The following is a 25,133-nucleotide window of genomic DNA, read 5'->3' as shown; positions in this document are numbered from 1 at the left end:
AGAGTGGAAGCACAGACGAAGCCACGTGGAGGGAGTGGATTAGGTCGATGACATTGAATTGGGTGCAGTTTGAGGATTTTGAGTATGATGCAGCTCATTTAGATAGAGTCTGGAGGTAGATGGTGGTGACGCTGGTTAGGGTATCGAGGCGGAGCGTTGTTGGAGGCTACTTTGATTTTGGTTTTGGAGCATATTTATCCCTTTCGGTTTTGGAGCATATAGCAGCCTGAAAGAGAGAGTGTGGGAGGGGAGAAAGTTGTATATTTTTTATTTTCAATGCCACGTATATATTTTTTATTTTTTAATGTCACATAGGCAATTTAGCTGCTTGAAGAGTCTAAAAACTGCACATGCGTGTATATCAGAACAATTGTAATTTTTTCGATTTTTGGAACATTTGCAAAATGAGTGAAGAGTTGGATGTGATCAAATATTTTTCAATGAACAAAACTTACATTATCTCGGAAAAGCACTTGAACAAAATTACTTCACAGTCCTCTGTGGACCCACATGCAGCCAGAATAGGATCACTCGTACTTTCCACAGATAAAGACCATGTGAGGTAAAACAATGTTGTCAATAACAATAAAAATAATTCAAACAAGACACAAAAAGCGGGCAACCCATCACCTTCAATCTAGACCACTCATCTTGTGGACCCCACAATTTCGTGGACTAGATTTGCCCTCAAATCACTTCCCGGTCAGTTGCCCTGACCCCCTTATACGAGTAAATTTAGTGTGTTACCGTTTTCATAGTTATTTCCTTGAGCTCTTCATGTTCTTTGTTACAACTAATAAATGCGAAAGATACGTGGTCAACAAAGAGAGCTCACATGAGATTTGATGGACACGCACACACGGTGTCATACTCAAAAAATTTAGAGTGTTACCGTTTTCATAGTTATTTCCTTGAGCTCTTCATACTGTTTCTCACAACTAATAAATGTGAAAGATACGTGGTCGACAAAGAGAGCTCACGTCAGCTTCGATGGACACGCACACACCGTGTCATACTCGAACCACTCGTAGTTCGCAACGGAAGGGGCAAAACAGAGGGAAGGAAAAAAAAAAAAAATCAAAAACGGAAGAATGTGACGGGACACTGTGGATAGGTTCAGAAAGTCTGGTGATGAAAAGGTAGAAGACACAGAATTCCGTCCAAACAGAAATAGAGTTTTATACAGAGGATTTTGGAAGAGGCACTGCGGAGAGAACCAGATAATCGGAGACCACGGAGATTAAATTGACTCATCTTTCTGTTTCAGGTAATTTCCGGAGCTCGAATTTAGAAACCCTAGTTAATTAATACTTCCCTCCAAGTTTTCCCCCGATTTGTTTGTTGGTATAGGATTTGAAGGGAAAGTATTATATATAAGGATTTTTGCAATCTGGATTCACCGCTGTTTATGCCTTTCTTGGAACCAAACAAATTATTCGGACGCTCTTTGTTTTATCGAATTGCTTTGGGTGATTGAGATTCTGAGGAATTAGAAATTAATGCCGCATTTTTTCCCGTCGTTTCTGAGCTTGTGCATTCTCTGTTGCTTCGGCGGCATTGAATGATGCCATGTTTTGTGGAGACGCCTTTTTTCCCGTGGTTCTTTTGATAAGTGAGCTTCATTGAGTTCATTGTGGAGTCTAAGTCAGTCAGCTGAGTGGTGTTTCTCTGTTTGATCGTGATAATTATGCTGGTTGATTGGTTTATGTGTATGAATTGAACTGATTTCAAGGGTCTGTACAAATCACTGCAGATTTAGATTGGTTTTGTTTGATTCAGGCATGCTATTGGTCTTTGATGCTAATTTTTTTTTCATGATTTGGGTTTTCAGGCCTATCAAAGTGATTGTTAAATTAGTTTCATTCGAGAGCAAGATCGGATATAATAGGTTGTGTTCTTAAACACTTGAGGATAAAATATAATTAAGAGTAAAGTTTATAAATCTGAGTTTGTATTTTTTTTGAATAAGTTTTTATTGTATTTAGTTGGACATTTTAGGTTTGGAATACTTTCACCATTATCTATTAATTTTGATTAAGATTTCCATCTTGTGTGGTTTTGCTATGGGCAATGATGAGTTTGTGCCACAAACGTTTCATAAAATAACACAATGCCATATTAAGTGCAAATATTTTCTGATTATGTCAGCTTGTCTCAATGTTGACTGAGATATTTACCTTCGTTAATTTTTTTTATGAACATACTTTTTTTAAAGTTAAAATTACTGAAAAATTTATTCAAAACCTTTTATTCTTCCTAAATTTTGTGTGAATACTAGCTAAAGGAAAAAAAAAAAACATGAGGCACCAAACTTTTCCACATTGGTTGTCTATAACTGTGCAAGTTTATGCTTTCATAACCAATGATTTTTTTAATGGTCATCACTGATGATTCATTGTGTAATGTGTTTTCTGTTTAGCTCCATCAATTTATCAGGGTTTATTCATGAGTATAATCACCAAACTGGAATTTGTTAGTGCTTCCTTTACATCTTTTCCAATGACAAAATATGTTGGTGGAAATCTGGTCAGTAGTCTTGGCACTTGTCTTTGTTCGAAATATGTTTGTGGAAATTCTGATTTAGTCTTGGCACTTGTCATGGTAAGAATAACCTTGGTTCTATTAGTATGCCTTTTGATTGTCATCTCTTTGGCTTACTTTGGCATTACGTTGAATTTGATTTTTTTTTGTTGCTGACAGATTGTGTTCGTGGTTCTGTGACTTCATCTGTGAGCATAACGTCCTTATGACTTCGTCTGTGCATGATCTTTCTGGTATATTTCTTCAAAAATCGTGGTCAATTTTATTTTTATGAAACATCTCAATCATGTGCTATTGATCCGTATTCATTATGGCATCCCAGCTTCATATTTTCGCATTCTCTTATTATATGTCCGTTCCGTTCCAGTTTCAATCAGTTAGTATATTTAAATTAAAACCCTGTGAAGATGGTTCCGTGCAGTTTAGGATGTATTTTGTTCCTCCAGGGATTCAATAATTCAGTAGGTTAAATTATTTTGAGTTAGTCTGCTTGATTTCTAATTATCATCTTAACAGTGCCTAGTTCTGCTCCTTATATTAGGATGTGGTATCTGTTAGATTGAATCATGTTCAAAATCAAACTCTTTGAGCCCACCATTGAGATTTACATTTGTGTATTGGGAGGCATTTGGTTCATGACGGGCATGGGAATGGGAGTGGGAATGATCATGATTGGTTAGCAAAGTGAATGGAATTGGAATGGGAATGGGAATGCTGACAATGAATCTTGGTGTTTCGGAATGCATTGAAAACAATGTTTAAGGGACACAAGTACTCCCTCTTATCAAGTCTTTATTAAACCCCTATGAATTGCCTACTTTTTACAATACTGTTACGTTATCTTAACGCTTGGCTTTTGATGTTAAGTGTTTTATTGGTTTCTATCTAATAATTGTTTTGCAGAGAATAGTGAAACTGACGAGCAGCAAAAATGCTCAGAAACTCAGATTGAGTCTTCATCTCCTACACCTGGACTGGTGCACCCTGCAATCACAAACACAAATGTTCAGTATGCTACAACTCCGCAACTTGGAGCAGGACAGCCTATGGTACTATCTCTTGTTATAATGTTTTTCATTAGAAAATACCTTCTTAGAATTTTTTTCTTACTTCTGTGTGGTCCTCTGTATCATACTCTTAATTTCATTCTTAGGTAGTTTAAGTTATGTTCTGCTCTGGTCTAATGAACTTTTAGTTATCAAAGGTGAGTGGTTAGCATAAGTAGTTGATTGTTGATCAGATGCTGTGTGGAGATTTAATTAGCAAACAGTAATATTACTGTTTGCAGTGCAACTCTTTAGGATGAGAATTAAGTCTACACTTTTTTCCTGCGTGGAATTGTTTGTTTGCGCATTTGTAGAAATTTCTATATGTTTTGTCTTGTGCAAACATTTCTTTTTCTTCGAAAGTTTAATTTAATTGACCTTTAACTGCTATTGGACAAAACAACGTACAAAGCATCACTTGATGCATCAAGTAATGAGCTATTACCATATCATAAAAGATAAAACTAAGCCAACTTCACATAATATCAAGGGATCATAATTCAAATGGCAATTAAAATGACCATAAGGTATGAAGAAGTTGGACTGTACTTTCATTGACTAAGAAATTAGAGAACTACCTTGATTTGATGAGAGAGGATTTCCAAAGGAACAGAAAAATTTGCTAATTATCCCCATATTTAGCGCAGTGTGCTCTGTTATTGATTCTGCCAGTACCTCATGGTTACAATGAACAAGATAGCATGGACATATGAATAAGGTGAATAGGTGAAATATAGGTATATGAATAGAACGCGAACAGCAGGGGAAATAGAGGTGAGTTTAGGCTATGTATTGGCGTTGCCCATTGGGGTTGAACTTCAATTTAGTGCAATAATTCCTTTATCTGAAGTACCTTTATTTTAACCTCTGCTATGCGGTTTATCTCCATGGATTGAGAATTACTTGTGCTGAAAGTGGACTGGACCTGTTGTTGGCTGTTGTAGCAGCACTCACAGAGTGCTGAAGATGGTGTAGGGTGTGTATTTGTATTATCGCTCATAGTTTTGACTGTCTCGTGCTCATCTGGCCTAAAGTGGTTATCCTTTGTATTAGATTAGCTGTAAATTGAGTTAATTTAAATTTTGAATTATTTTTTCTTTTGTTTTTTATGTTTATCAGATCTGATGAAAAAGCCTGTGTGATCACACCCCATAAAAAGATTTAGGATATCCCCAAAATTGGAAGATGAAAGAAAATTGAAAACTATGCTTATTATAATATTATTCCTCTTCTATGTGTTTTTGTCTATTGTTGATTTGAAAGTGGATATTTGATATAATGAAATGGATTAATTGATGTGAATGTTCAAGTTGGCAGTCACAACCTGGGATTTATTTTTCCCATTTTCTCCTGTGCTGAGTTCTTAATTTCATTTGCCATTTACTATACTCAGCAGATAAAGATTAGTAATTTTGATATGCCCTCTAACACCTGTGTTGCTTATACAATCAAAGGCACCAACCACTTATCCATATCCGGATCCCTACTATAGAAGCATTTTTGCACCCTATGATTCGCAGCCATTGTATCCTCTACAGTCTTATGGTGGACAACCAATGGTATGTTACTATTATTTTTTTTATTCCATACACCGATATCATGTTTTATTGAAATTCATGGTGGTTCCTTTTCTCTTTTTCTTTTTTGAAGATGCAGTTTATCCTTTATACCAAGGTTACTGTTTCTTTGGTAAAATAGTTATTTGTTAAAAAGAAAACATGAGTGGTCGTTATTGTCTAATGGAGTCCTCACATATGAATGTAAAACATTCTGCTTTATTATCGTTTCTTCTTTCAGGTTCATTTTCAGTTAATGGGAATTCAGCAGGCCGGAGTTCCATTGCCATCAGATGCTGTTGAGGAGCCTGTTTTTGTAAATGCAAAACAATATCATGGTATCTTGAGGCGTCGACAATCCCGTGCAAAAGCTGAATCAGAAAATAAAGTTATAAAGTCTCGTAAGGTAACATGATTGTTTAGAATCAGAAAATAAAACCTGGTTAGCTTGTTTATAGCTTTGATTTTTTAACGTCCTTACTCTTCTACTGATTGAACCTTATTCTGTTATGTTCCATTTCCATCTTATTGCACCCCCTAAAAAAAGAAATGTAACGGAAAGCATTCATTCTGTTCTCAAAGCATTTGGTGTTTACAGTATTTTGTAGATCTACCGATAGAATTGATGAAAGAATACCTTTAATATCGCTGGTAGGTGTTCAAATGCTTGTGCAGTGATATTGGTTTTTTCAGTTCTCTCTTTAATTTTTAAGATCGTCTCCTGAATCAATCAACATTATCCTTGACCCCCTTGCAATTTCCCTGTAGCAACGTGTTTTTGTTTTGTCCAAGTAAATTGCATATTGAATCTAGAAAACTATTTGTTACGATAGTTTTTTTTCATGATTGATATATAACTCGACAATCTTGCAGCCATACTTGCATGAATCTCGACATTTGCACGCTGTAAAAAGAGCTAGAGGATGTGGTGGTCGGTTCCTGAATGTAAAGAAGTCTGAGGACCAACAAACAGAGGCAGCATCAGGTGACAAGTCACAACCCAGTATCAACCTTAACTCTGAGAAAAGTGCTATTGCTTCTTCAGATGCCACATCTTGATAGATTGTGACACAGTAAAGCAAAATCAAAGCACTGGTCCTGCAAAATAGTTGTTATTAAAAGTTGCTACCAAGGAAGCCAAAGTGTTTTTTTTTTTTTGGTCAACTTCAGTATTCTTAGTCTGCTTCTTGACGGCGCTAGTTTACAGTTCAGTCTTGTGAATATTTATCCATTAGGTGGTTTGGATGGAAATTGCTAAAGATGAAATAAGCAATGACATTGCAGCCCAGTCGCGTCATCTTTGTCTTGGTGGGCCGTTGTAGCAATGCCCCAATTTCGATGTTGTGACTGAGCTGCTGAGGTTAAAGAATTTTTAGCTAGACATTGTATTCAAATTTGTAACCTTGTAAATTGGTTGGGGGGTGTCACTTTTCTTGAACGTTGCTATGTAGCATATGTGATATGTCCCTTCATTACCCAGTGCTCGAGACTCCTCGTATAAAAAATGTGTTTGATGATTATACCGGTGCAAACTGTAATATTAACTTGTGTTTTTGATGAAATGGTATCCCCAAGTTGAATGGGAACTGCGATGATGTATGTCTAAATATTATATGGTTCAGAGTTAACATTGATGTGCATTTGGCTGGGGTGAAGGAAACACAATGTTGTGTGGTAACAAATCTATTGGCGATATATGTTGGAAGCCAATGAGTGGGAGTTGCAAGTGAACTTTTTGCTCTATTTTTATTCTTTAGGGCTTTGTTGGAGCAATAATAACGTATGAAGCCATTCCATTTTGTCTCCTAATTTGTATTGGGTATTCATATACCACAAGTTTTCTTTTGGGTGTGATCAGAGAACAGTGTGTCACGTTTTTCAGTGGGCGGGACAAAGGATTGCGACATTGATATTGCGAGGATGAGCTAAACCTGAAAACCCTGCTCGTCTTACGTTTTTCAATGGACGGGACAAAGGATTGCGACCTTGATATTACGAAGATGAGCTAAACTTGAAAACCCTGCTCGCCTTCCGTTAATGTCTTGGTTGTTAAACATGAGATTCGGATTGCGACCTTGATCTTTGACTAACATTAACATGTATTTGTATAAGACTACGTTTTCAATTTGTGGGCACCAAGGTACGTACGTTCCTACTTGATAAGCTGATTACACAGGGATTGTAGGCCATGTTTGCATGATCGAATTGCCTTGATTTCCATTAATATTTGGAATAATCCTCTTTTTTTTTTTTTTTTATGTAGCAATTGTTAATTCATTGAAGACCCAGTTTGATGTGAACAGGAATGATCACCAAAATTAAACAAAACAAATACTGATTTTTGCAACCCAGCTGTGTTCACATTTAATTTGGATCTAAGTTTATGAAAATAAATGTGCTTAGTTTTAACTTTTAACAACTACGTACAAAAGAGAATATTCTCAAATATTTTTAGCAAAAAGAACTATTAGAATTCAAATTCCAATCTAATGCTGATTCAAAAGGTTCTGCTAATTCATCATATGTATGTTGGTTCGACTTTTAATAGATACTTCACGTTGCATGCATGTTGTGCTAATATATTAAACTTAATATTTTAAATAATACCAAATAATTATACTACTGGCCTGCCACCCCATGCATGAATTGAAACGAAGAATTTGACAAGGCCAAGGTAGATATATATATCGACCATGCATATACATATACATATATATATACATATAGACACGAATCACACACATGCAACAGAATAATTGGAATTATATACCCACATTTTTTCAACTTTTTTGGGTTTTCTTCATTGTCATTATTATTGGTATATGTTTTTATATATATAAAAAAAAAAACATCATGCATTGCATGGATATATATTTATATATATATACCAGGTAGCACAATAATGCAACTTTAGTATAACGTAGTAGAAAGTATTCCCTCTTTAAATCTACTTTATCTGAAAAGTATATATTTTGTATTTTGGAAATCGATCTACTTTATCTACAAAGTAGAAAGTATATATATATATATATTTGGTATTTTGGAGTATGTGATCGATGGGATGGGACTCTCACGTTTGATTCTTATTATCGATCGTCTTCACGTACACGTGAAAAATCTTGAACCCAAATCCAGCAAGCGATCGAATTCCAACATTGATAATGTAGTCAGAGATGAATCTATCATGAATATTCTCTCCAATGTATTATAAAACTTTACATTTTAATTTAATTTACTATACACAATTAAACATGCATGCAATAGTTTTAATTATCGACTATATCTCTATGATCAGCTCAACCTTTTCTTCTCTTTCTTTCTCTAGCTAATTAATTTGGGTTTATTTGTATCAAGCTAATTTTAGGGTGCTTTAGTATTTAGGATTTAAGACTCTGAGTTTCCTTCAATATTTAGGAGCTTAGTTTTTTCTTATAGAATTAGTAAGTATTTTCTTATTATAATTGGTGGACTATTTCTTTCCTAATTTTAGAGTTCAGTAGGTCTAAAACAAATGGTTTAGATTAAAGTTATTTAGGGTTTAGGGGTTAGAAATATAGGGTTTAGAGAAAAGGGTTTAGAGTTTAGTTTTTAAGGTTTATGATTTTGGCCGGGTTTAGAAAAAAAAAATTAGAGTTTAGTTTTTAAGGGTCAACAATCCCTCGTTGAGATGGTTAAGACATATGGTACTCGACTTGGGTGGTACCTAAATTCGAGTATTCTATCCCGTTTACTCTATATATAAATATAGTCTCTTTTCACTAGGCTATATATGTTTCAAATTGGTGCGAAAGGAAATTATAAAAGTAGATTTATCCAAAAAAAGAGAGGATAATTATGAATTCTATGAAAGTAAGTGTTGACCAGTGTCAATGATTTATATATAGTAATTACTAATTAGTGGGTCATTGAAAAAAAATAAGAATAATTTATGTCTCGTCAAAATGGTGGAATCAAAAAAATTCAACATGCGTGTTTATTACCTTATCTTGTTTGAATTCCCAATTTTTCTACCACTTAATCATTCTGATTTAGGGTTGGATTTAGGATTCATTATCGCTAATTAATTAATTAATTATTGGTTTTTTTTGTCCAATTGTAGGACCCTATATAGCAACTAATGTTTTCTTGCTATTTTGTAATTTTATTCAAAACCCCACATCATCATAATATCTGACTTTGAAGTTGAACTCAAAAATTTATTTACGTATATTGTCAAAGCTTGTTATTGAAGGACCGCCTAAAAGTTTGGACCTTATTTTAGGATATATCTTTAGAACCTCATAGGAGAATTCCTCTATATATACACATGTATGTATGTGATGCTGATCAACAAATTATTGGAAATTTTAATGCAACAAATTAATTATATGTGCACACACATGTATATTTTGAGAAGGTCAAGTGTTGTTACAAATTATAAAAATGCAATTGAAGTCAAGTGTATATATTGTATTATGATATCTTTCTCTAACCAATTGAAGTAATGAATCGGGTTAGGGCAAAAAAGGATGAAATTTGGGAACCCAAAATTTTTTAATCTCACCTATTCGATAGATCTAACTGTTGAGACAAAAGTGCGTTCCGCATGAGACAATCCTTATATATATATATACATTTATGAGTGTGTGTCACACATATATCATATATGCATGAGAATAAGAGAAATGCATGTGATGAATACACATATATCTATATTGTCATGAAAATCTTCTATTGCTTTTGTTGATGATCATACATTATGGTCCATACACTCTTTTGGTGCATGACAAAAGATGGGGTCCACCCCCAAATTAAGCCCTTTTTAAATGGGTCCCTTACCTCTAGAAAATCAATACCACCTTTGTTTAATTTTGCAAAATCACCCAATGTGAAGTGGGAAAAAAAAAATAAAAGAGTTAAAACCATAAATGAGAGAAGGCATCAAAATATGTAAGAATGTATATTCAAGGTGACAAGAAAAACACCAAGTGATGAAGAGATTCAATGAACAATATGCTTAAAAAAATTTCAAATCCTAAATATAAATTATAAATCAAAATATAGTAGATAATAAAAAATTAGTAATACAATGAGGCAAAATCTATTATGTTTTCTATTGGAATTACTCAATGTTGACATGTCCCGCGAGATGACAATGTTGTAGCTCATTCTTTGACAAGAATGGTTAAACATGTTGTTGGGATGTCTGTTTGGTCTACTACTTTTCCATCGGAAATTGATTCCTTGATTAGCAGGGACCAACTTCGGACTATGTAAGTTTCTTGAGTTAATGAATTTTTTCTTCTTTGTGGACTAAAAAGGAAAAGGGTAATTTTAGTCATACCCCTAAGTTTATTAAAAATATCTCAACTTAATTTGATTATCCCTTGTAAAAATCAATTGACAGGGTGTCTTTAATAAATGTAAGGGGTGTGATTAAAGTTTACCAAAAACAAATAGTACATATGAAATGGCCTAAACTACACATGAGCCCAGGCCCATTCCCTCTTTCACGATTTCATCTTTTTTTAATCTCAGAAATTAGAATGACAAACATACCCTGAGACCCAACAAGGCAATTTCCCTCTCTCTCCACGCCGCCCTTCATGCGCAATCCATGGCTGCCCACAGTCCACAGATGCCTACACGTTCACATACATACAACATAAGGACACACACATATACATCATCCATTAAAAAGAAATGTTGTGGAGAGAGAGAGAGATGCAGCTGCTGCCACTACTACTACAGTATACAGAGCTGCTTTTCATAGAGAGAGAGTAAATCCTCTCCCATGCGTCCAAAATTTTGAAAAACGTCTCTGCTTTTGTCAGGTTCAACGCATTCAAAGCTCTCACACCTCTGCACAGCTCTGCTACTGCCTCTCATTCATTCTTCTGTTATTTTCTTTTTTATTTTTTTTCCACATTGTGATTTTGGGGCTCTGAGCAGAAATACCCACCTGTCTTTTTTACTGTTGTTTTTGTTGTGTTGCGCTTTCCTTTCATTTTCAATAAACACCAACAAAAACTCTCTCCAAATACATCTCTTTCTGTTCTGTGGGTCGTTTTGGTTTGTTTTTCTGTTTCTTTCTCTCTGTTTGTCTTGGAATCTCGAGATTGGCGTCTTAAGATAAAAGGACCATTACAGGAGTAGGACCCGATCTCAAGTTCGTTCTTTCTCAATTGGGTCTTTGAGAAAAAGAGAAGCGAAACCGACCATCAATATGATGAAAGAGAGAGTAGGCTCTCTTGGTGGAGAGAGCCATCCAGAGACCAACACCAACAAAACCAACTATAGTAAAGAAGAAGATCAAGAGCCAAGACCCAACCAAGAACAGCCCTTCTTCTAATCCCAAATAGTCCTTCTGCGTCCCGTTGGTTTCTGTTATCGTTTTCTTTCGGGTTGTTCTGTCCTTTGTTTGTTGCTTTGCTGCATTTTGTAACCCAAAAACACTGTCTTGGGACTTTCATTGCTTCTGTTTAATCTGTCATGTCTATGGCTCTTCTTATGCACAACAAAGAGGCATTAATTAAGCAACAGATGGATTCAAGCAAGTATGTGAGGTATACACCCGAGCAAGTAGAGGCTTTAGAGAGGGTGTATGCAGAATGTCCAAAGCCTAGTTCTTTGAAAAGGCAGCAGCTCATTAGGGAATGCCCTATCCTCTCTAACATTGAGCCCAAACAGATCAAAGTCTGGTTTCAAAACCGTAGGTAAAGACATTCTAATGATTTTGTCCTTCTCACTTTGGGAAATCTTTCTTTCGAATATCACGTGAACGACTAAGAAAATTATTTCCTTCTTTCAGTGATTGTTTAATTATTCTCTCTTGCAATTTATTTGATTAAGGATTTCATGTCAGTTCCTTGACAAACTGTTTATGGCACCTTTATCTGTCTGGGAAGGCCTCTGCCATTTGGGTATTATGGAAATGTAACAGAAGACGACAGCTAATCGATTAGCTTTGATGACTGCCTCTTTTGTTTTGTTCTGCAGTTGATTTACATGTTTCATTTTGGGGGTTTTGATATTTATGTTTCTGAAGGGAAATTTTGGAAGGTAAGCATACATCCTTTTTCTGTAAAGCAATAGTTGCGAGTCAATCGTGAAGAGAAATTGAGTTCTTATGGTTAATTTTTTTTGTAACTTTTTTGGAGATTTGAAATTCAATGAAGGTTAATTATTCTCAGTTGATGTAGTTTGTTTCTGCACCTCCAGAGAAATAAGTGAACTTTGGTTTTTATGAGGGAGGGAATGATGCGTTAGTGTGATCAGTCTCATCCATGTATGAATTAGAAATTCTTTACGAGGGAGGGAATGATCCGTCAGATTGGTCAGTGCTTGGATTTTTATTTTTATTTTTTTTTTATCTTTTGTGTGATGTGGAGGCTTGGAGCATTGTATTTGACAGGAGTTTAGGATGGGATTGTTGCTTTATGGCCATGCATAGCGAGTTCATTTTTTTTCTAACCACCTGATGAATTTTTTTTTCCTTCGCCATGTTGAGTACCTGCTGGATGTGGCAATCCCTCCAAAAGTAATAAAAACAGACTCGAATTGTGCCATAAATTCACTGAGATTAGCTGTTAAGGGCTTTTTAATCACAAGACTACGTTAAGTCATAATCTTGTCAACGTCTGATATTTTCACAAAAATGTTAATGTCCTTAATTTTGAGAGATCTCAACTCGGATAACTCTAGTTCTTAAGATTTTCCCTTTCTGGTGTTTATTTGGGTTTTTATCTAGTGCCACGATGTCTTGCTTTTTGTTTTGTTTGTGGGGAGTGAGGTATTGTCCAATAAAGTGTTTTAAGCTTGTATTTCACACCTTCACTATTCTCTTAGATGCCGTGAAAAGCAGAGGAACGAAGCATCCCGTCTTCAGACTGTTAATAGGAAGCTGACTGCGATGAACAAGCTGTTGATGGAGGAGAATGATCGATTGCAGAAGCAGGTGTCGCATCTGGTTTATGAGAACGGATACATGCGACAACAGCTGCACACTGTAACTCCCTCCGCTTTGGCAAACCATTTATTTTTTTTGGGTTTTATGCATTCTGAGATTAATTCCTAAGTTTCAAGAACAGACCATCTCATACTCTTCCCATAGTTACTTCATTTATGCTCCATCTAGTTTTTTCTTTTTCTTTTTCCTTTTCCGAAGCATATTATTTTGTGATATGGGTTGATCCTTGATCTTGGTTACACTTATTTAATTTTAAGGTTTGAAACCCAGTACCTATTCTGTTCTTCTCAAGAATATATTGCTGATGAGCTCAACCGTCTGGAATTTTACATAATTCCACAGGCTTATTCAGAACTTTCCAAACTTGTCTTCATATATGTATAGTGATATATTCTATTTGAATTCTGATTTGTGAACAGGCTTCTGCAACGACCACAGACAATAGCTGTGAGTCTGTGGTCATGAGTGGTCAGAACCAACAACAGCAAAACCCAACACCTCAGCATCCTCAAAAGGATGCTAACAACCCAGCCAGGTAAGTAAATCAGTCACCTCACCAAGGTCAATTGGGATGCTTGGATTCTTTAATGTAATCTTTCAAGCTCATGAACCTTGAATTTCTTTGTAGTCTTCTCGTGATCGCTGAGGAGACCTTGGCAGAGTTCCTTTCCAAGGCTACCGGAACTGCTGTCGACTGGGTCCAGATGATTGGGATGAAGGTATGACTTTAAAGAATTATTTGTGCTCGTGTCTAATAATATGAAAATATTCGTGTGCGTCATTTGAATATTTTGTCAGTGCATAGCTTTGATTTTTGTAATTAAATCTGAATCGCATTTCTCCTATTGATAATGATGTTAGCCTGGTCCGGATTCTATGGGAATCGTTGCTGTTTCCCGCAACTGTAGTGGCGTGGCAGCACGAGCCTGCGGCCTTGTGAGTCTAGAGCCCACAAAGGTACTCGCTTCCTCGTTTTGTTCCCTACTTTTTAGCTTAACTTATTGCTTGTTTCAGTTATGAAGCATATTGAGAATTTTATTAGGTTGCTGAAATCCTCAAAGATCGTCTATCTTGGTTCCATGATTGCCGATGTGTGGAGGTGTTGAGTTCAATTACTACGGGAAGTGGGGGGAAAATTGAGCTCATCTACATGCAGGTATGTAATTCTGGGAAACCAAAGATTAACTGTTATCAAAGACTCTGAACATATACACACTTGCCTAGCAGGAGGAAAATTCTCTTGGACATTCTTTCCCCTTTCTTTGACATGTTACTTTTTTTATTTTAAATTTCTAATTGAGTCTTCTACCCAGACTTATGCACCGACAACATTGGCTGCAGCACGTGACTTTTGGACACTGAGATATACTACTACTAGTTTGGAAGATGGGAGTCTTGTGGTAAGCTATGTCGATTTTATTTATTTATTCATTCTAGCTATTCACTGGCCTTTTATTTGGATATTCATAACCTATTCAAGCCATTGCTCATCTTGAATTGATTGTTTAAAATTAGGTCTGTCATTGTGTTTTTGCCTGGATTGCATGCTGCTCTTATTTGCTTAAGGAATTGTGATTTCTAGAGAATGAATTTTACGCAGATATGCGAGAGGTCATTAACTAATTCTACTGGTGGGCCAACTGGGCCTCCCACCTCTGGGTTTGTTAGAGCTGAAATGCTTCCTAGTGGCTATCTAGTCCGACCTTGTGAAGGTGGAGGCTCCATCATTCACATTGTTGATCATGTTGATTTAGATGTAAGGATGATTTTTTAATATTCTATGTTCTGTAAATTTAGATCTATTTTTTGGTATTATTGCTTTACATCTGCTTGTGTCAGGTTTGTAGTGTTCCCGAAGTTCTCAGGCCACTCTATGAGTCCTCAAAGATGATTGCTCAGAAAATGACCATGGCTGTAAGAACTATTGCTCAAGTGAGATATATCCTGTTATTTAGTCCTAACTGTTATCCAGGTTTAAGTTGGACTTTGTTGTGCAGGCCTTCAGGCACATTCGACAAATTGCTCAGGAGACCAGCGGAGAAATTCAGTATGGTGGGGGTCGCCAGCCTGCTGTTTTGAGGACATTTAGCCAGAGGCTCTGCAGGTAGGCCTTTCAACTTAGCATAATCATTCAGTGCCATCATTTTTTGATGTCAAGCCAACACGACTCCCATTGCAAAAATATTTGAATAATGTGCATCTTATTAAAAGCTTATTCTGCTCTAGTGATTTGTAAGTTTGTCTATCCATTATTCTTTCTTTGGCCAATTAAATCTTTAAATCACTTCATTCTTTCATAGGGGTTTCAATGACGCTATCAATGGCTTCCTGGATGATGGTTGGTCACTTATGGATGGTGATGGCGTGGAAGACGTGACCATTATGATAAATTCATCGCCAAACAAATTTCTTGGGTCTCAATATCATGCGTCAATGTTCTCATTTGGAGGGGGTGTGCTTTGTGCCAAGGCATCAATGCTACTGCAGGTACATACCTAGAAGCCAAGATGGCTATAATGTTGATTGTGTTTGATTAGCTAGTTATAAATCTCAGTTTTTATGTGTTGCTACGTGCTATGTTACCCTGATAAAAATCGTTCTATGGTGTACAGAATGTTCCTCCTGCTTTGCTTGTTCGTTTTCTAGGGGAACATCGTTCAGAGTGGGCTGACTACGGGGTTGATGCCTATGCTGCAGCATGTCTTAAGTCTAGTCCTTATGCAGTTCCATGTGCAAGGCCAGGTGGCTTCCCCAGTAGCCAGGTCATTTTACCTCTTGCCTATACTGTGGAGCATGAGGAGGTAACTACTTTTCACCTTAATTTGTTGGGTCCTACTTTTTTGCTGCTATGAGCATATAAAGTTAATCTGCTATACTAATTTCTGTATAAATTTTTCCCTCATGAAGTTTTTGGAGGTAGTTCGGCTAGAGGGTCATGCTTTCTCCCCTGAAGATGTAGCATTGGCACGTGATATGTACTTGTTGCAGGTGTGTTACTCTTATCAGAAATAGATATGAACCACTCTTGCTGGGTAATAGATATGAACAACTCTTACTGGTATGTTAAATACTTAAATCTCTTACTGGTTAGTAAAAAAAAAACACAAACAATCTGTAATTGCAAGAGCTTCACCTTGAAATAAAATCTTTTAGGATTTTAATGCCATGTCGATTTTGGTGGAATAGCTCTTCGGCTTTTCGTGCATGTAAATTCAGGGCAATAATATCCAATAACAATGAAAATGGTTTTTATAATGTCAATTTAACCTTCATATATGTCGATTTAACCTTTTTTTTACTTACTGGTAAGAGTTGTCGGAGTTTGCTTACCCCACTGTACATATAATATATGCACGAATCCTTCAGTTGGTTATGGAGATTTTTGTAAATGACATTTATTTTCCTTTAATCCGATTTTGGCAGCTGTGCAGTGGAGTTGATGAGAATGCTGTTGGTGCCAGTGCTCAGCTTGTTTTTGCTCCCATTGACGAATCTTTTGCTGATGACGCTCCTTTGCTGCCATCTGGCTTTCGTGTCATTCCGCTGGATCCTAAAACAGTTGGGTGACATCTTTTATCTTACTGCTATAATTATTATTTAATATTTGCCATTCATTGGAATGTCATGAGAAATCTTGTTAGGGCTGTTAGTTGTAGTGCACTTAATTGTGGATGGACCAATTCTAATTTTTTTATTTATCGCATACTTCTTAATTGGTCGGGCTTAATTGTCATATCCGTAAAATAAAAGTAATTTTTGTATCTCAGATGTGGATGCAATGAAAAACTTATGTTTTAATACCACCGAAGAAATGAACTTATCATCTTAGTTCACTTTTGTTACCAAAATATTTGGTCATGATTATAAACAGTTTGTACCCATTTTCTAATATTACCTATTCCGTAAATATGTTCTTGTTTTCTTTGAAATATAGGATGGGCCTGCTGCGTCTCGGACATTGGATTTGGCATCTACGCTTGAAGTTGGACCTGGGGGTGTCCGTCCAGCGGGTGAGGCTGATCTGAGCAATTACAACCTTAGGTCGGTCCTCACTATTGCATTCCAATTTACTTTTGAAAGCCACTTGCGAGACAATGTTGCTGCTATGGCTCGTCACTACGTACGAAGTGTGGTGGGTTCTGTCCAGAGGGTTGCAATGGCTATCGCTCCTTCCCAGCTCGGCTCAAATATGGGGACCAAGTCTCTTACTGGTGCTCCTGAGGCTGTTACATTGGCACAGTGGGTTTGCAGAAGTTACAGGTGGGCTGTTCATGTCTTTTTTACCTTATAATTTTTGGTACATATGCATAAACTGAGTACAGATATCATCATTTTTTTTTTCCGAAAACGAAAGGCATTTGTATGGTAGAATAAGCTCTGTTTATGATGCATTCACTAGCTAAGATTTTGACATCCTTCAGTTAATGATTATGATTGGCATAAGTTAATAAGTAAGTTGTTGTGTTTCAGGATTCACACTGGGGGAGAACTGCTTCGCGTTGACTGCGAAGCGGGTGATGCATTGTTGAAGCAACTCTGGAATAATTCAGACGCAATCATGTGCTGCTCCCTAAAGACAAATGTAGCTATGCTATGCTAATCTAATTGTTCTGATTGCATTTTAAGTGAAATTCTCATCATCTCATGGAAAAGGTAGGCATTAATTTTGAACAAAAAATGCAGGCATCTCCCGTATTCACCTTCGCAAACCAGGCTGGTCTTGATATGTTAGAAACTACTCTTGTTGCACTTCAAGATATTATGCTCGACAAGATTCTCGATGAAGCTGGTCGGAAGATCCTATATTCCGAGTTCTCTAAAATCATGCGGCAGGTAATATTTGCAACAAGTGACTGACCAAGCAGCTAATGTTCCACTTTTAGTCAAGATATCTTTTCTTAACACCAATTCACATGAGACTATACATTCCTCGACAAAACATTGACAAGAAAGCCGCCTATGTTTGCAGGGTTTTGCGTATCTGCCGGCAGGGATATGTGTGTCGAGCATGGGGAGGCCGGTGTCGTATGAGCAGGCGGTTGTATGGAAAGTTCTGAATGACGATGACTCGAACCATTGCCTTGCCTTGGTGTTCATCAACTGGTCCTTTGTTTGATTATGAATGTAGTTAGTCTGAAACTGATTTCCTATCTTTTTCAAGTGATAATTTGCATTATGTCAGTACCTTGAAAATGTTGCCCTGCATTAGGACATATATATATATATATAATATGTGTATGTCTGTCTACATTATTATGGTTTATATATTCTTGGAAGGCATGTGGAAGAGCTTGAAACTCTAGTGCAAATCCATAATGTGCAAGGTGGACACGCATATCTACTCACTTTTAATGTATTTTTTACTTTCTATAATGATAAAAAAAATAACATATGATAATTGAATTAAAAATTGAATGTGATATTGGTTATTTCTTGTTAAATCAAATTTTGATATGTAACGAACGCTTCATCATCTATTATAGGGACAAAAGAGGCCGGGGGCGGGAAAATCGGTTATTTCCGTTGTCAGAGAGAACCCATTAAAACCAAAAAAGCAAGCCAGCCTTACGTGTATGAATACATACATACTTCTATGTACATACATACATACATGATACACGTGTGAGCTATTATATTGTGGGGTCCAGGTATGGAGAGTTTTAAGAAGAGTTTTTTAAGTTTTGTGGGTGGATAGTGCTTTTAGATATATATCCTTTTGATGGCAGTGTGTTTTATGTAAGCTGCTGTTACTTGCAATTTGTGCAGAACCCCATTAAAACAAATGGATTGGATCAACTAACCCCAATTAAGGAACAGTAAAAGCCCACAGGATTAATTAATTGAAGTGCTTTGTTTGTTTTTTCTCTTGTTAGCGTGCCTGCTCTGGCTCTGTTGCACTAAAGCAGAAAGAAGCCAAGAAATCTTTTAGGGTAGGAGATTTAGTAGAGACTATCATGGTCTGAGACGCAGCTACTACTATTTATTTAATACCTAACAAAATTAGGATTCGACAGGGACGGGCTTGGAGTTTTCTTGTGTTTGCGAATGCAAATATTGCTGTACTAACACACACTGATAATTAAATATGTTTTTGTGCATGAAGCGTAGTGATGGGTTTTGGAAACACTTACAATAAAAGAATTTCGCCCAAAGTTGATAGTTGGGTTCTAAGAAAAATGACACATCCTAAGTTGTTATCAATTATAAAAATAAAATAATAGTGATGAGTTTTGGTGTTTAGGGTTTCGTAGCAGACTTTTTAAGAGAAATTCGGAAAAAAAAGTTTACCTACTTAAGTTCACGGTTTTGTCACGGTTTGAGCTTGATGTTGGCCTTTTAGGTCGGAAAGTGACGTCGACTCTGGAATGATGATTCGGTATGGGCAACGAGATGCTGGATGTGAAGAATCGATAGACCTGATTGTCGATTGTTGGATTGTAAAGAGAAAGGTAGAGAGGGGAGATTGTTTTTTGGGTTAAATGTATGTAAATTTAATAAAAATATTTATAATATTGTATAAAATAAGGGTGATTTGGTATTTTCTCTACAAATTTGTGTGGTGTAAACTCATTATGTCCAAAAAGTGGTGTAGAGATAGTATATTGGTGGTGCGTAGATAAATGTAATTTTTTATAAGGTATTATTTATTGCACTTGTTGGGCAAGCAAGTAGAAGGCCCATTGGACTCCTAAAGAAGTATCAAGTTTGTGTCAAGTAGGGTTTACGGGCTTCTATCATGGGCCTGACCTACGGTGTCTCTATTTACAGGCCCTCTTTGGAATATTCAACAAAAGTCTGTTCTTCTGTAAGTTTCAAGCAGCCCATTTTGAGCCCAAGGAATTAGGCCCATTCTGAACCACTAATGAAAATCTAGAAAACTACTCATGCAATCGTCGTTCACATAAAACTCTGCCTGTTGAGTATGATTCTGAGTCTGAACTCTGAACAGAGCCATCATGAATTCCGTACTCGCAGTTGCCAGCAGCCGCCCGATAACTACCCAGATTCTCTCTCTATCATTATCTACCCAGTCTTAATCATTCTCTCTCTAAACATGCAATTCGAACCTCCACACCTTCTTTTAAAATCACTCACACAAAGATAAGCAGCAGTGTTAGAGAGAGGGAGAGAATGGTTGGAGGATCAGCGATGAGGAGTGAGAGTGAGAAAGAGAAGACCAAACTGAGAGAGAGGCAGAGGAGAGCCATCACCACCAAGATCCTCCATGGTCTCCGGAAGCACGGCGGCTACCACCTCTCTCCCCGCGCCGACATCAACGAAGTGCTCCGTGAGCTCGCCAAGGAGGCCGGCTGGGTCGTCGAGCCTGATGGTACCACCTACCGCCTCTCCAGAGTAAGTAAATCTCCTTCTCCCTCTCCTACTACGTGATTCATGTTTTGTTTTGATTCGTTTAATTTAATTGTTTTGGTTTCGAAGGCCTCGAGTAACTGCCCTCTTTGTGGCGCTGCCACCAGTAATTGCGGAACCGCCACGCCTACTCCAACCGGCAGCGCAGTTATTGCTGGCGTAGGCGGAGGAAGAGCAGGAGACTGTTCTACCACCACGTCTCCACGGCCACTCGATCCCTTTTTCAGCGGCTGCTCCGGTGGGACTTCTTCGCACTACTACATATCCGGTGATGGTGAGGGTCATACCTCCATGCCTCCACTTGCATTCTACATGTACGCCGCTGCGGGGCTGCAATACAACTCAAGCGGCGCCGCCCTCGATGGTCGTGAAGGGATGGTGGGACTGCCACAGCAGCAAGAAGCAGCATCTAATCAGAGTACACCACAGGGGCCCCCTCTTCCCCGCGCTTAGTTTGATTATCTGGAAATTATAAACACAAGGTCTCTGATCTGTAACCGTAATGGCAAATACTAGATAGGGTTTCTTATTTTAGGGTTTGTAGCACATTTTCACTGATCACAAGATGCAACACTTACAGATGGTCTTCCTCTAATTTTTTGTGGCTATCTCTTTTAGTAGGGGGTTGTGGTGGTCCCTTGAGTCATATTTTCCAGGAAAAAAAAAATCCACAGAATTCCAAGAAGAGCACCAAGTTCCCATTTCCTACACTCAACTTTAGCAGTAAACAGTAAACACTGTATCTCAAATCAATGAAAAACATGCCAAACATATAAACATAGGTATCTTTGGCCATTCCACAGAACTCAAAGAAAAGTGCCAGGTTAAATTGAACAAACTACAAACCAAATGATAGGCTCTTTCTAACAAAAGTATTAGGCTACCAGCCTACCACTATTGAGCAACAGAGAGGAAAACTGTAAAAGTTGGATCACAAGCACTTAATTCTCTCAGTTTAAAGCAGGTCCTTGTCTACTTTCTCAAAAGTACATTTGAAGCTTCAGGTGAAGTCAGTAACCTGGGATTTCACCTGGCATTGGAGCCAACTCGTTCTTACCGAACCTCTCTTCATCGTAAAATGAGGCACGTACCACCCTCCCACCAAAGTACCTACCATCAAGGTCAACTAATGCTTTTGTTGTTTCTTCCGATCGCTCGAACTGCACAAAGATTCGAACTGCCTCGTGAGATGGAAAATTCGGCTCTGTTATCTCAAATATGAGCACTCGAGTCACAGTCCCATACTTGCCGCACTCAGATCCAACCTCCTCCTCCAGCTCATCATCTACCTCACCAGGGCCCACCTTTCAAATGAAAATCACAAGAGTCAGCCATTCTAGTGTCATACTGTCAAATGAATCAAACAACATAGCAAACTCATATAAAATAAGATCATAGCATAACGTAGAAGATTTGACACTCATAGTCATAGATGGACTAATCAATTTTTTTCAATAAAGCAGATGAGACATGAAATAAAGGAAGGACAATTGCATCTAGCCAATATCGAAACAGTAGGACAAGGTTTATCTAACTTCTAGCTGTGCTATTGAATGTAAGACTGGTGAATAACTCAAAACTGACAGTGTTCAGCCAGGAATATTCAATGCCGTTGAATTCTAACCAAAGAACAATGTGGAATTTGCTTCATGATTTAATGTCAATACTCAATACTAACCACATACTACTAAACGACAAAGTCTAGTCTATACTCCAGCACCAGATTTAAAAAAAAAAAAAGCCAGAGTTTTTTCTCAAGCATGTTTATGTTTGTTGGAGGGAATGGTGCAATGCCAGGCATGTATCATATTGAGCAATCCTTGTTTCCACTATGTACCTCTGCATTTGAAACACAGAAACCATGAAACACACAGCATTTGAAACCATTTCTATTCGCTATCATCTCTCATCATTCTGGATGGCCTTGTTCAAACTAGGACAGTGCCACATATTGACAGTCGCCGTACCAAGCCAACAAAATGCCATCTCAAGCCTAACCAATGTGCAACTAGCACTAAACAAAAGGACAAAGTGTGTGCAGAGCCAGCTGCAATCATAGAGGTATTCTCTATGCATGGTGACAATTTTTCCTTTTTAGTTTGATCAAACATCATACCACCATTACCATGGTCTGGCAGACAAAAAGAGAGTCCATGCTCATTTCTTACTAATAAATTCTAACAAAATCATTGAATTTCTAAGGATATCAACCGTCGATGTGATAATTGTAACTATATCACAAGCCAAATAGAGGTCAAAGTTTGGATAGTAATATAGAGTTAATGATAGAAGTTCATTACAACAATAGAGGTTGGGGTGATGTGCACTCCTTTTGCCTTGGTAAGTCCTTGTGACCATCTTTGTCCATCATCACCATTTCATTGAAATCCAAAATTGTTTTAAAGCAAAAATGTTATACCTAGAGAAATAAGGAGCTCGCAAAACAAGGCTTCACGTGTGAACTTTTACCAACTTAAGAATCTTTATTTTTTCCCCTTTCTCGGTGTGTGCTGGGGGGGGGGGGGGGTTGGGTTTGTGGTGGTTGGGTAGAATGACCAAGTTACAAATCAAATGTGGGTTACACTCCCCTTGTGTCCCTTGAATATAGTTTCTGTTACATTAACAGATGGTCAACAATAAAAAAACAGCCACCTACAAATGATCACCAACAACTGATCAAGTACATCAACTCAGTAATAGTAAAAGTTATGAATTGTGATCTACCCAAACCTTTTGCCAGATTAAATGATGGACATTCGAAAAAATGATGACCACATAGGCAAAACAATGTCACTATGCTAAGCAAAATTATAGTTAGCCTTCTAATGTAACTATCAAAAGCACTATTAGTTTCAAGACTCTAAAAGGTTCACAGAACAAAAACAAAAAGATACTCACTAAGAAATCGAAAAATCCAAATACAAAAGGAAAAAGAACCGAGAAAAGTTATGCCTTCACATACACTACAAAGGAATGCGATTTTTATAGGACAGTGTGCTTCACATAGTAACTATTAAAAGCAGTAATGAAGTGCCACAACTCTAAAAGGGTAACAAAGACAATAAGCCATTTTCATGAGAAAATAACAAATCCATGCATATAAGGGCTAAGAAAGAAGTTATATAAGTTAAGGCCTTCCACGACCTGCCTCCACTGCCATGTCCAGGAGAGCTGTTTACCTTCTACAAATTTTAAGTCCTGATATAATTACAGGGCAAGTACTTTTTTCGTAAGACCTATCGGGCACTTTGAAGTTTGAATGCCTTTGTTTTGTATCTTTCTCATGTAACTTCAGCAAATACATAACAGTAAGCTACATATAGTCCAGTCGAACAATAATTAACAGAAGTAACATTTGATGGCAATTTAGACAACTCATAGATCCTGACATGTAGAAAAAACAAGTTGCACAGCTTGTCAAGATAAAGCTAAGATGCAAACACACTAAAATATCTTAAAATTCAATCGCTTCATTTTATCAGTGAAGACAATTTTTTAGGATGAGCTAGCAATGAAGACATCATATATATTTAGCATATAACTAGTCCAAGCAATTTAAATGATCTTTCATATGGCCTTCACATTAGAATATAGCAGTACCAACTTTTCAAAGAAAGTATAATACACGCTTACCATGTTTCTGAGCATCAAAACCCGAGTGGGAGTTCCATTGAAATTCACGCTCTTCACCTTCTTGTCGGGCTTAGTTTCACTTGCATTCACAATCACCCCAGCTCTACGATCAGTTTTCTTTGCCATCAAAGGTGTTGTAATCCCCTGCTCCTTCTTTCCAAGGCCTTGACCTTCCTTCCATCCCATCTTGGCCATCATCCTCTGGGCCGCAGTCATTTGCCCACCCGCACCGACTCCCAACCCAACTGTATCTGATTTACCAATCGCAAACCCATCAGCATTACCTGGCGGCGACGGTGACCTTGGCACTCCACCACCCATTGCAGCACGTCTCCTCCACGCCTCCTCCCCCGAAATGTTTAACCGTGATTCACTGTAATCCCTATCCCTATCCCTATCCCTCTCCCTCTCTCTTTCCTCCCTCTCCTTCCTCTCCCTCTCCCTCTCCCTCTCCTCCTCTTCCTGTCTCCTTCTGTCCAGCTCCCTCCTCATCTCAGCCTCTATAGCCTTGCTTTTCTTCTCTCTCTTATACTCTTCATAGTCATTTGGCCGCGAAGGGTCATACTCCTCAACCACAGTCGATGAGACACCCACGAGAGCCGGATGCACCACGTCAGCACGCGACATCAATGGTGCCACCACGGGTGGAGTTACAATTTTCGGAGCGAAATTGACGTTCTTAGGTTTCTGAGATTTAAGCACCGTCTGCGGAGGAGCTATCACAGAAGAAGGTTTCCTGAGATTCGGCGGAGCCATTTTGACGCTGCTAGACCATACCGTGGTGGAGGCGCTGCTCGATTTCTCCTCCTCAGCCACCGATGAGGGCGGAGGAAGGTCTCCGTACAAGCCACCTAACATTCTTGATTAGAGCGTTCAGCAATCAAAAAACCCTAGCTGGAATTGAAGAGTGAAAGTGAACTAAATTACGCACTCCACACTTATATCGAACACACCGAGGTCCTGATACGGGACAACTCCGAGAAGAGAAGAAAACCTCAAGAACAAGGAGACGGTTCTTACTGTAGCGATGATTTTGTGTGA

At 37.7% G+C, this 25,133-nt stretch overlaps 4 protein-coding genes across 6 annotated transcripts; 3 read left to right on the top strand and 1 right to left on the bottom strand.

Moving 5' to 3' along the window:
* Positions 1-1,067: 1,067 nt before the first annotated feature.
* Positions 1,068-6,755, top strand: LOC120011759 (nuclear transcription factor Y subunit A-7). 2 transcript variants are annotated; one of them, XM_038862866.1, is made up of 7 exons: positions 1,068-1,267; positions 1,832-1,888; positions 2,701-2,774; positions 3,445-3,590; positions 5,042-5,146; positions 5,385-5,549; positions 6,017-6,755. In XM_038862866.1, exons 3-7 carry the CDS (start codon positions 2,747-2,749, stop codon positions 6,200-6,202), a joined length of 630 nt encoding a protein of 209 aa, XP_038718794.1. In that variant the 5' UTR covers positions 1,068-1,267; positions 1,832-1,888; positions 2,701-2,746; the 3' UTR covers positions 6,203-6,755. The 2 variants fall into 2 exon arrangements, with proteins under 2 accessions (XP_038718794.1, XP_038718793.1); XM_038862865.1 differs by lacking the exon at positions 1,832-1,888 and having other exon boundaries at positions 1,069-1,267.
* A 4,085-nt stretch (positions 6,756-10,840) lies between these two features.
* Positions 10,841-18,393, top strand: LOC120013073 (homeobox-leucine zipper protein ATHB-14-like). 2 transcript variants are annotated; one of them, XM_038864711.1, is made up of 19 exons: positions 11,720-11,838; positions 12,122-12,184; positions 12,971-13,130; positions 13,511-13,626; positions 13,720-13,810; positions 13,953-14,048; positions 14,134-14,247; positions 14,405-14,491; positions 14,692-14,847; positions 14,931-15,005; positions 15,089-15,195; positions 15,392-15,578; positions 15,704-15,892; positions 15,999-16,079; positions 16,515-16,649; positions 17,026-17,351; positions 17,562-17,673; positions 17,775-17,924; positions 18,061-18,393. In XM_038864711.1, the coding sequence occupies exons 2-19, from the start codon at positions 12,159-12,161 to the stop codon at positions 18,205-18,207; spliced, it is 2,355 nt and encodes a 784-aa protein (XP_038720639.1). In that variant the 5' UTR covers positions 11,720-11,838; positions 12,122-12,158; the 3' UTR covers positions 18,208-18,393. The 2 variants fall into 2 exon arrangements, with proteins under 2 accessions (XP_038720638.1, XP_038720639.1); XM_038864710.1 differs by lacking the exon at positions 12,122-12,184 and having other exon boundaries at positions 10,841-11,838.
* Positions 18,394-19,983: 1,590 nt separating this feature from the next.
* Positions 19,984-21,060, top strand: LOC120013271 (protein BZR1 homolog 4-like). Its single transcript, XM_038865026.1, has 2 exons — positions 19,984-20,444; positions 20,529-21,060. The coding sequence occupies exons 1-2, from the start codon at positions 20,223-20,225 to the stop codon at positions 20,910-20,912; spliced, it is 606 nt and encodes a 201-aa protein (XP_038720954.1). The 5' UTR covers positions 19,984-20,222; the 3' UTR covers positions 20,913-21,060.
* Positions 21,061-21,225: 165 nt separating this feature from the next.
* On the bottom strand, positions 21,226-25,108 carry LOC120013268 (DNA-damage-repair/toleration protein DRT111, chloroplastic). The gene is made up of 2 exons (XM_038865022.1): positions 24,093-25,108; positions 21,226-21,763 (listed from the first exon to the last, which is right to left on the bottom strand). Exons 1-2 carry the CDS (start codon positions 24,948-24,950, stop codon positions 21,470-21,472), a joined length of 1,152 nt encoding a protein of 383 aa, XP_038720950.1. The 5' UTR covers positions 24,951-25,108; the 3' UTR covers positions 21,226-21,469.
* Between the last annotated feature and the right edge of the window lie 25 nt (positions 25,109-25,133).

The sequence above is a fragment of the Tripterygium wilfordii genome, chromosome 13 (genome assembly GCF_013401445.1).
Source record: "Tripterygium wilfordii isolate XIE 37 chromosome 13, ASM1340144v1, whole genome shotgun sequence".
NCBI classification, from domain to species: domain Eukaryota; kingdom Viridiplantae; phylum Streptophyta; class Magnoliopsida; order Celastrales; family Celastraceae; genus Tripterygium; species Tripterygium wilfordii.
This window is presented reverse-complemented; position numbering and strand designations above follow the sequence as displayed.

What these genes read in the sequence shown, in the direction of transcription:
- LOC120011759 (XM_038862866.1), top strand. Translation starts at nt 2,747, where the DNA reads ATGACTTCGTCTGTGCATGATCTTTCTG. An exon ending in GTCTGTGCATGATCTTTCTG is followed by an intron (nt 2,775 to 3,444) that starts GTATATTTCTTC and finishes ATTGTTTTGCAG; the next exon opens with AGAATAGTGAAACTGACGAG. An exon ending in CTTATGGTGGACAACCAATG is followed by an intron (nt 5,147 to 5,384) that starts GTATGTTACTAT and finishes TTCTTCTTTCAG; the next exon opens with GTTCATTTTCAGTTAATGGG.
- LOC120013073 (XM_038864710.1), top strand. Translation starts at nt 11,615, where the DNA reads ATGTCTATGGCTCTTCTTATGCACAACAAAGAGGCATTAATTAAGCAA. An exon ending in TTGAGCTCATCTACATGCAG is followed by an intron (nt 14,248 to 14,404) that starts GTATGTAATTCT and finishes TCTTCTACCCAG; the next exon opens with ACTTATGCACCGACAACATT. An exon ending in TTGATCATGTTGATTTAGAT is followed by an intron (nt 14,848 to 14,930) that starts GTAAGGATGATT and finishes TGCTTGTGTCAG; the next exon opens with GTTTGTAGTGTTCCCGAAGT.
- LOC120013271 (XM_038865026.1), top strand. Translation starts at nt 20,223, where the DNA reads ATGGTTGGAGGATCAGCGATGAGGAGTGAGAGTGAGAAAGAGAAGACC. An exon ending in CCACCTACCGCCTCTCCAGA is followed by an intron (nt 20,445 to 20,528) that starts GTAAGTAAATCT and finishes TTGGTTTCGAAG; the next exon opens with GCCTCGAGTAACTGCCCTCT.
- LOC120013268 (XM_038865022.1), bottom strand. Translation starts at nt 24,950, where the DNA reads ATGTTAGGTGGCTTGTACGGAGACCTTCCTCCGCCCTCATCGGTGGCT. An exon ending in TTTTGATGCTCAGAAACATG is followed by an intron (nt 21,764 to 24,092) that starts GTAAGCGTGTAT and finishes TTCATTTGAAAG; the next exon opens with GTGGGCCCTGGTGAGGTAGA.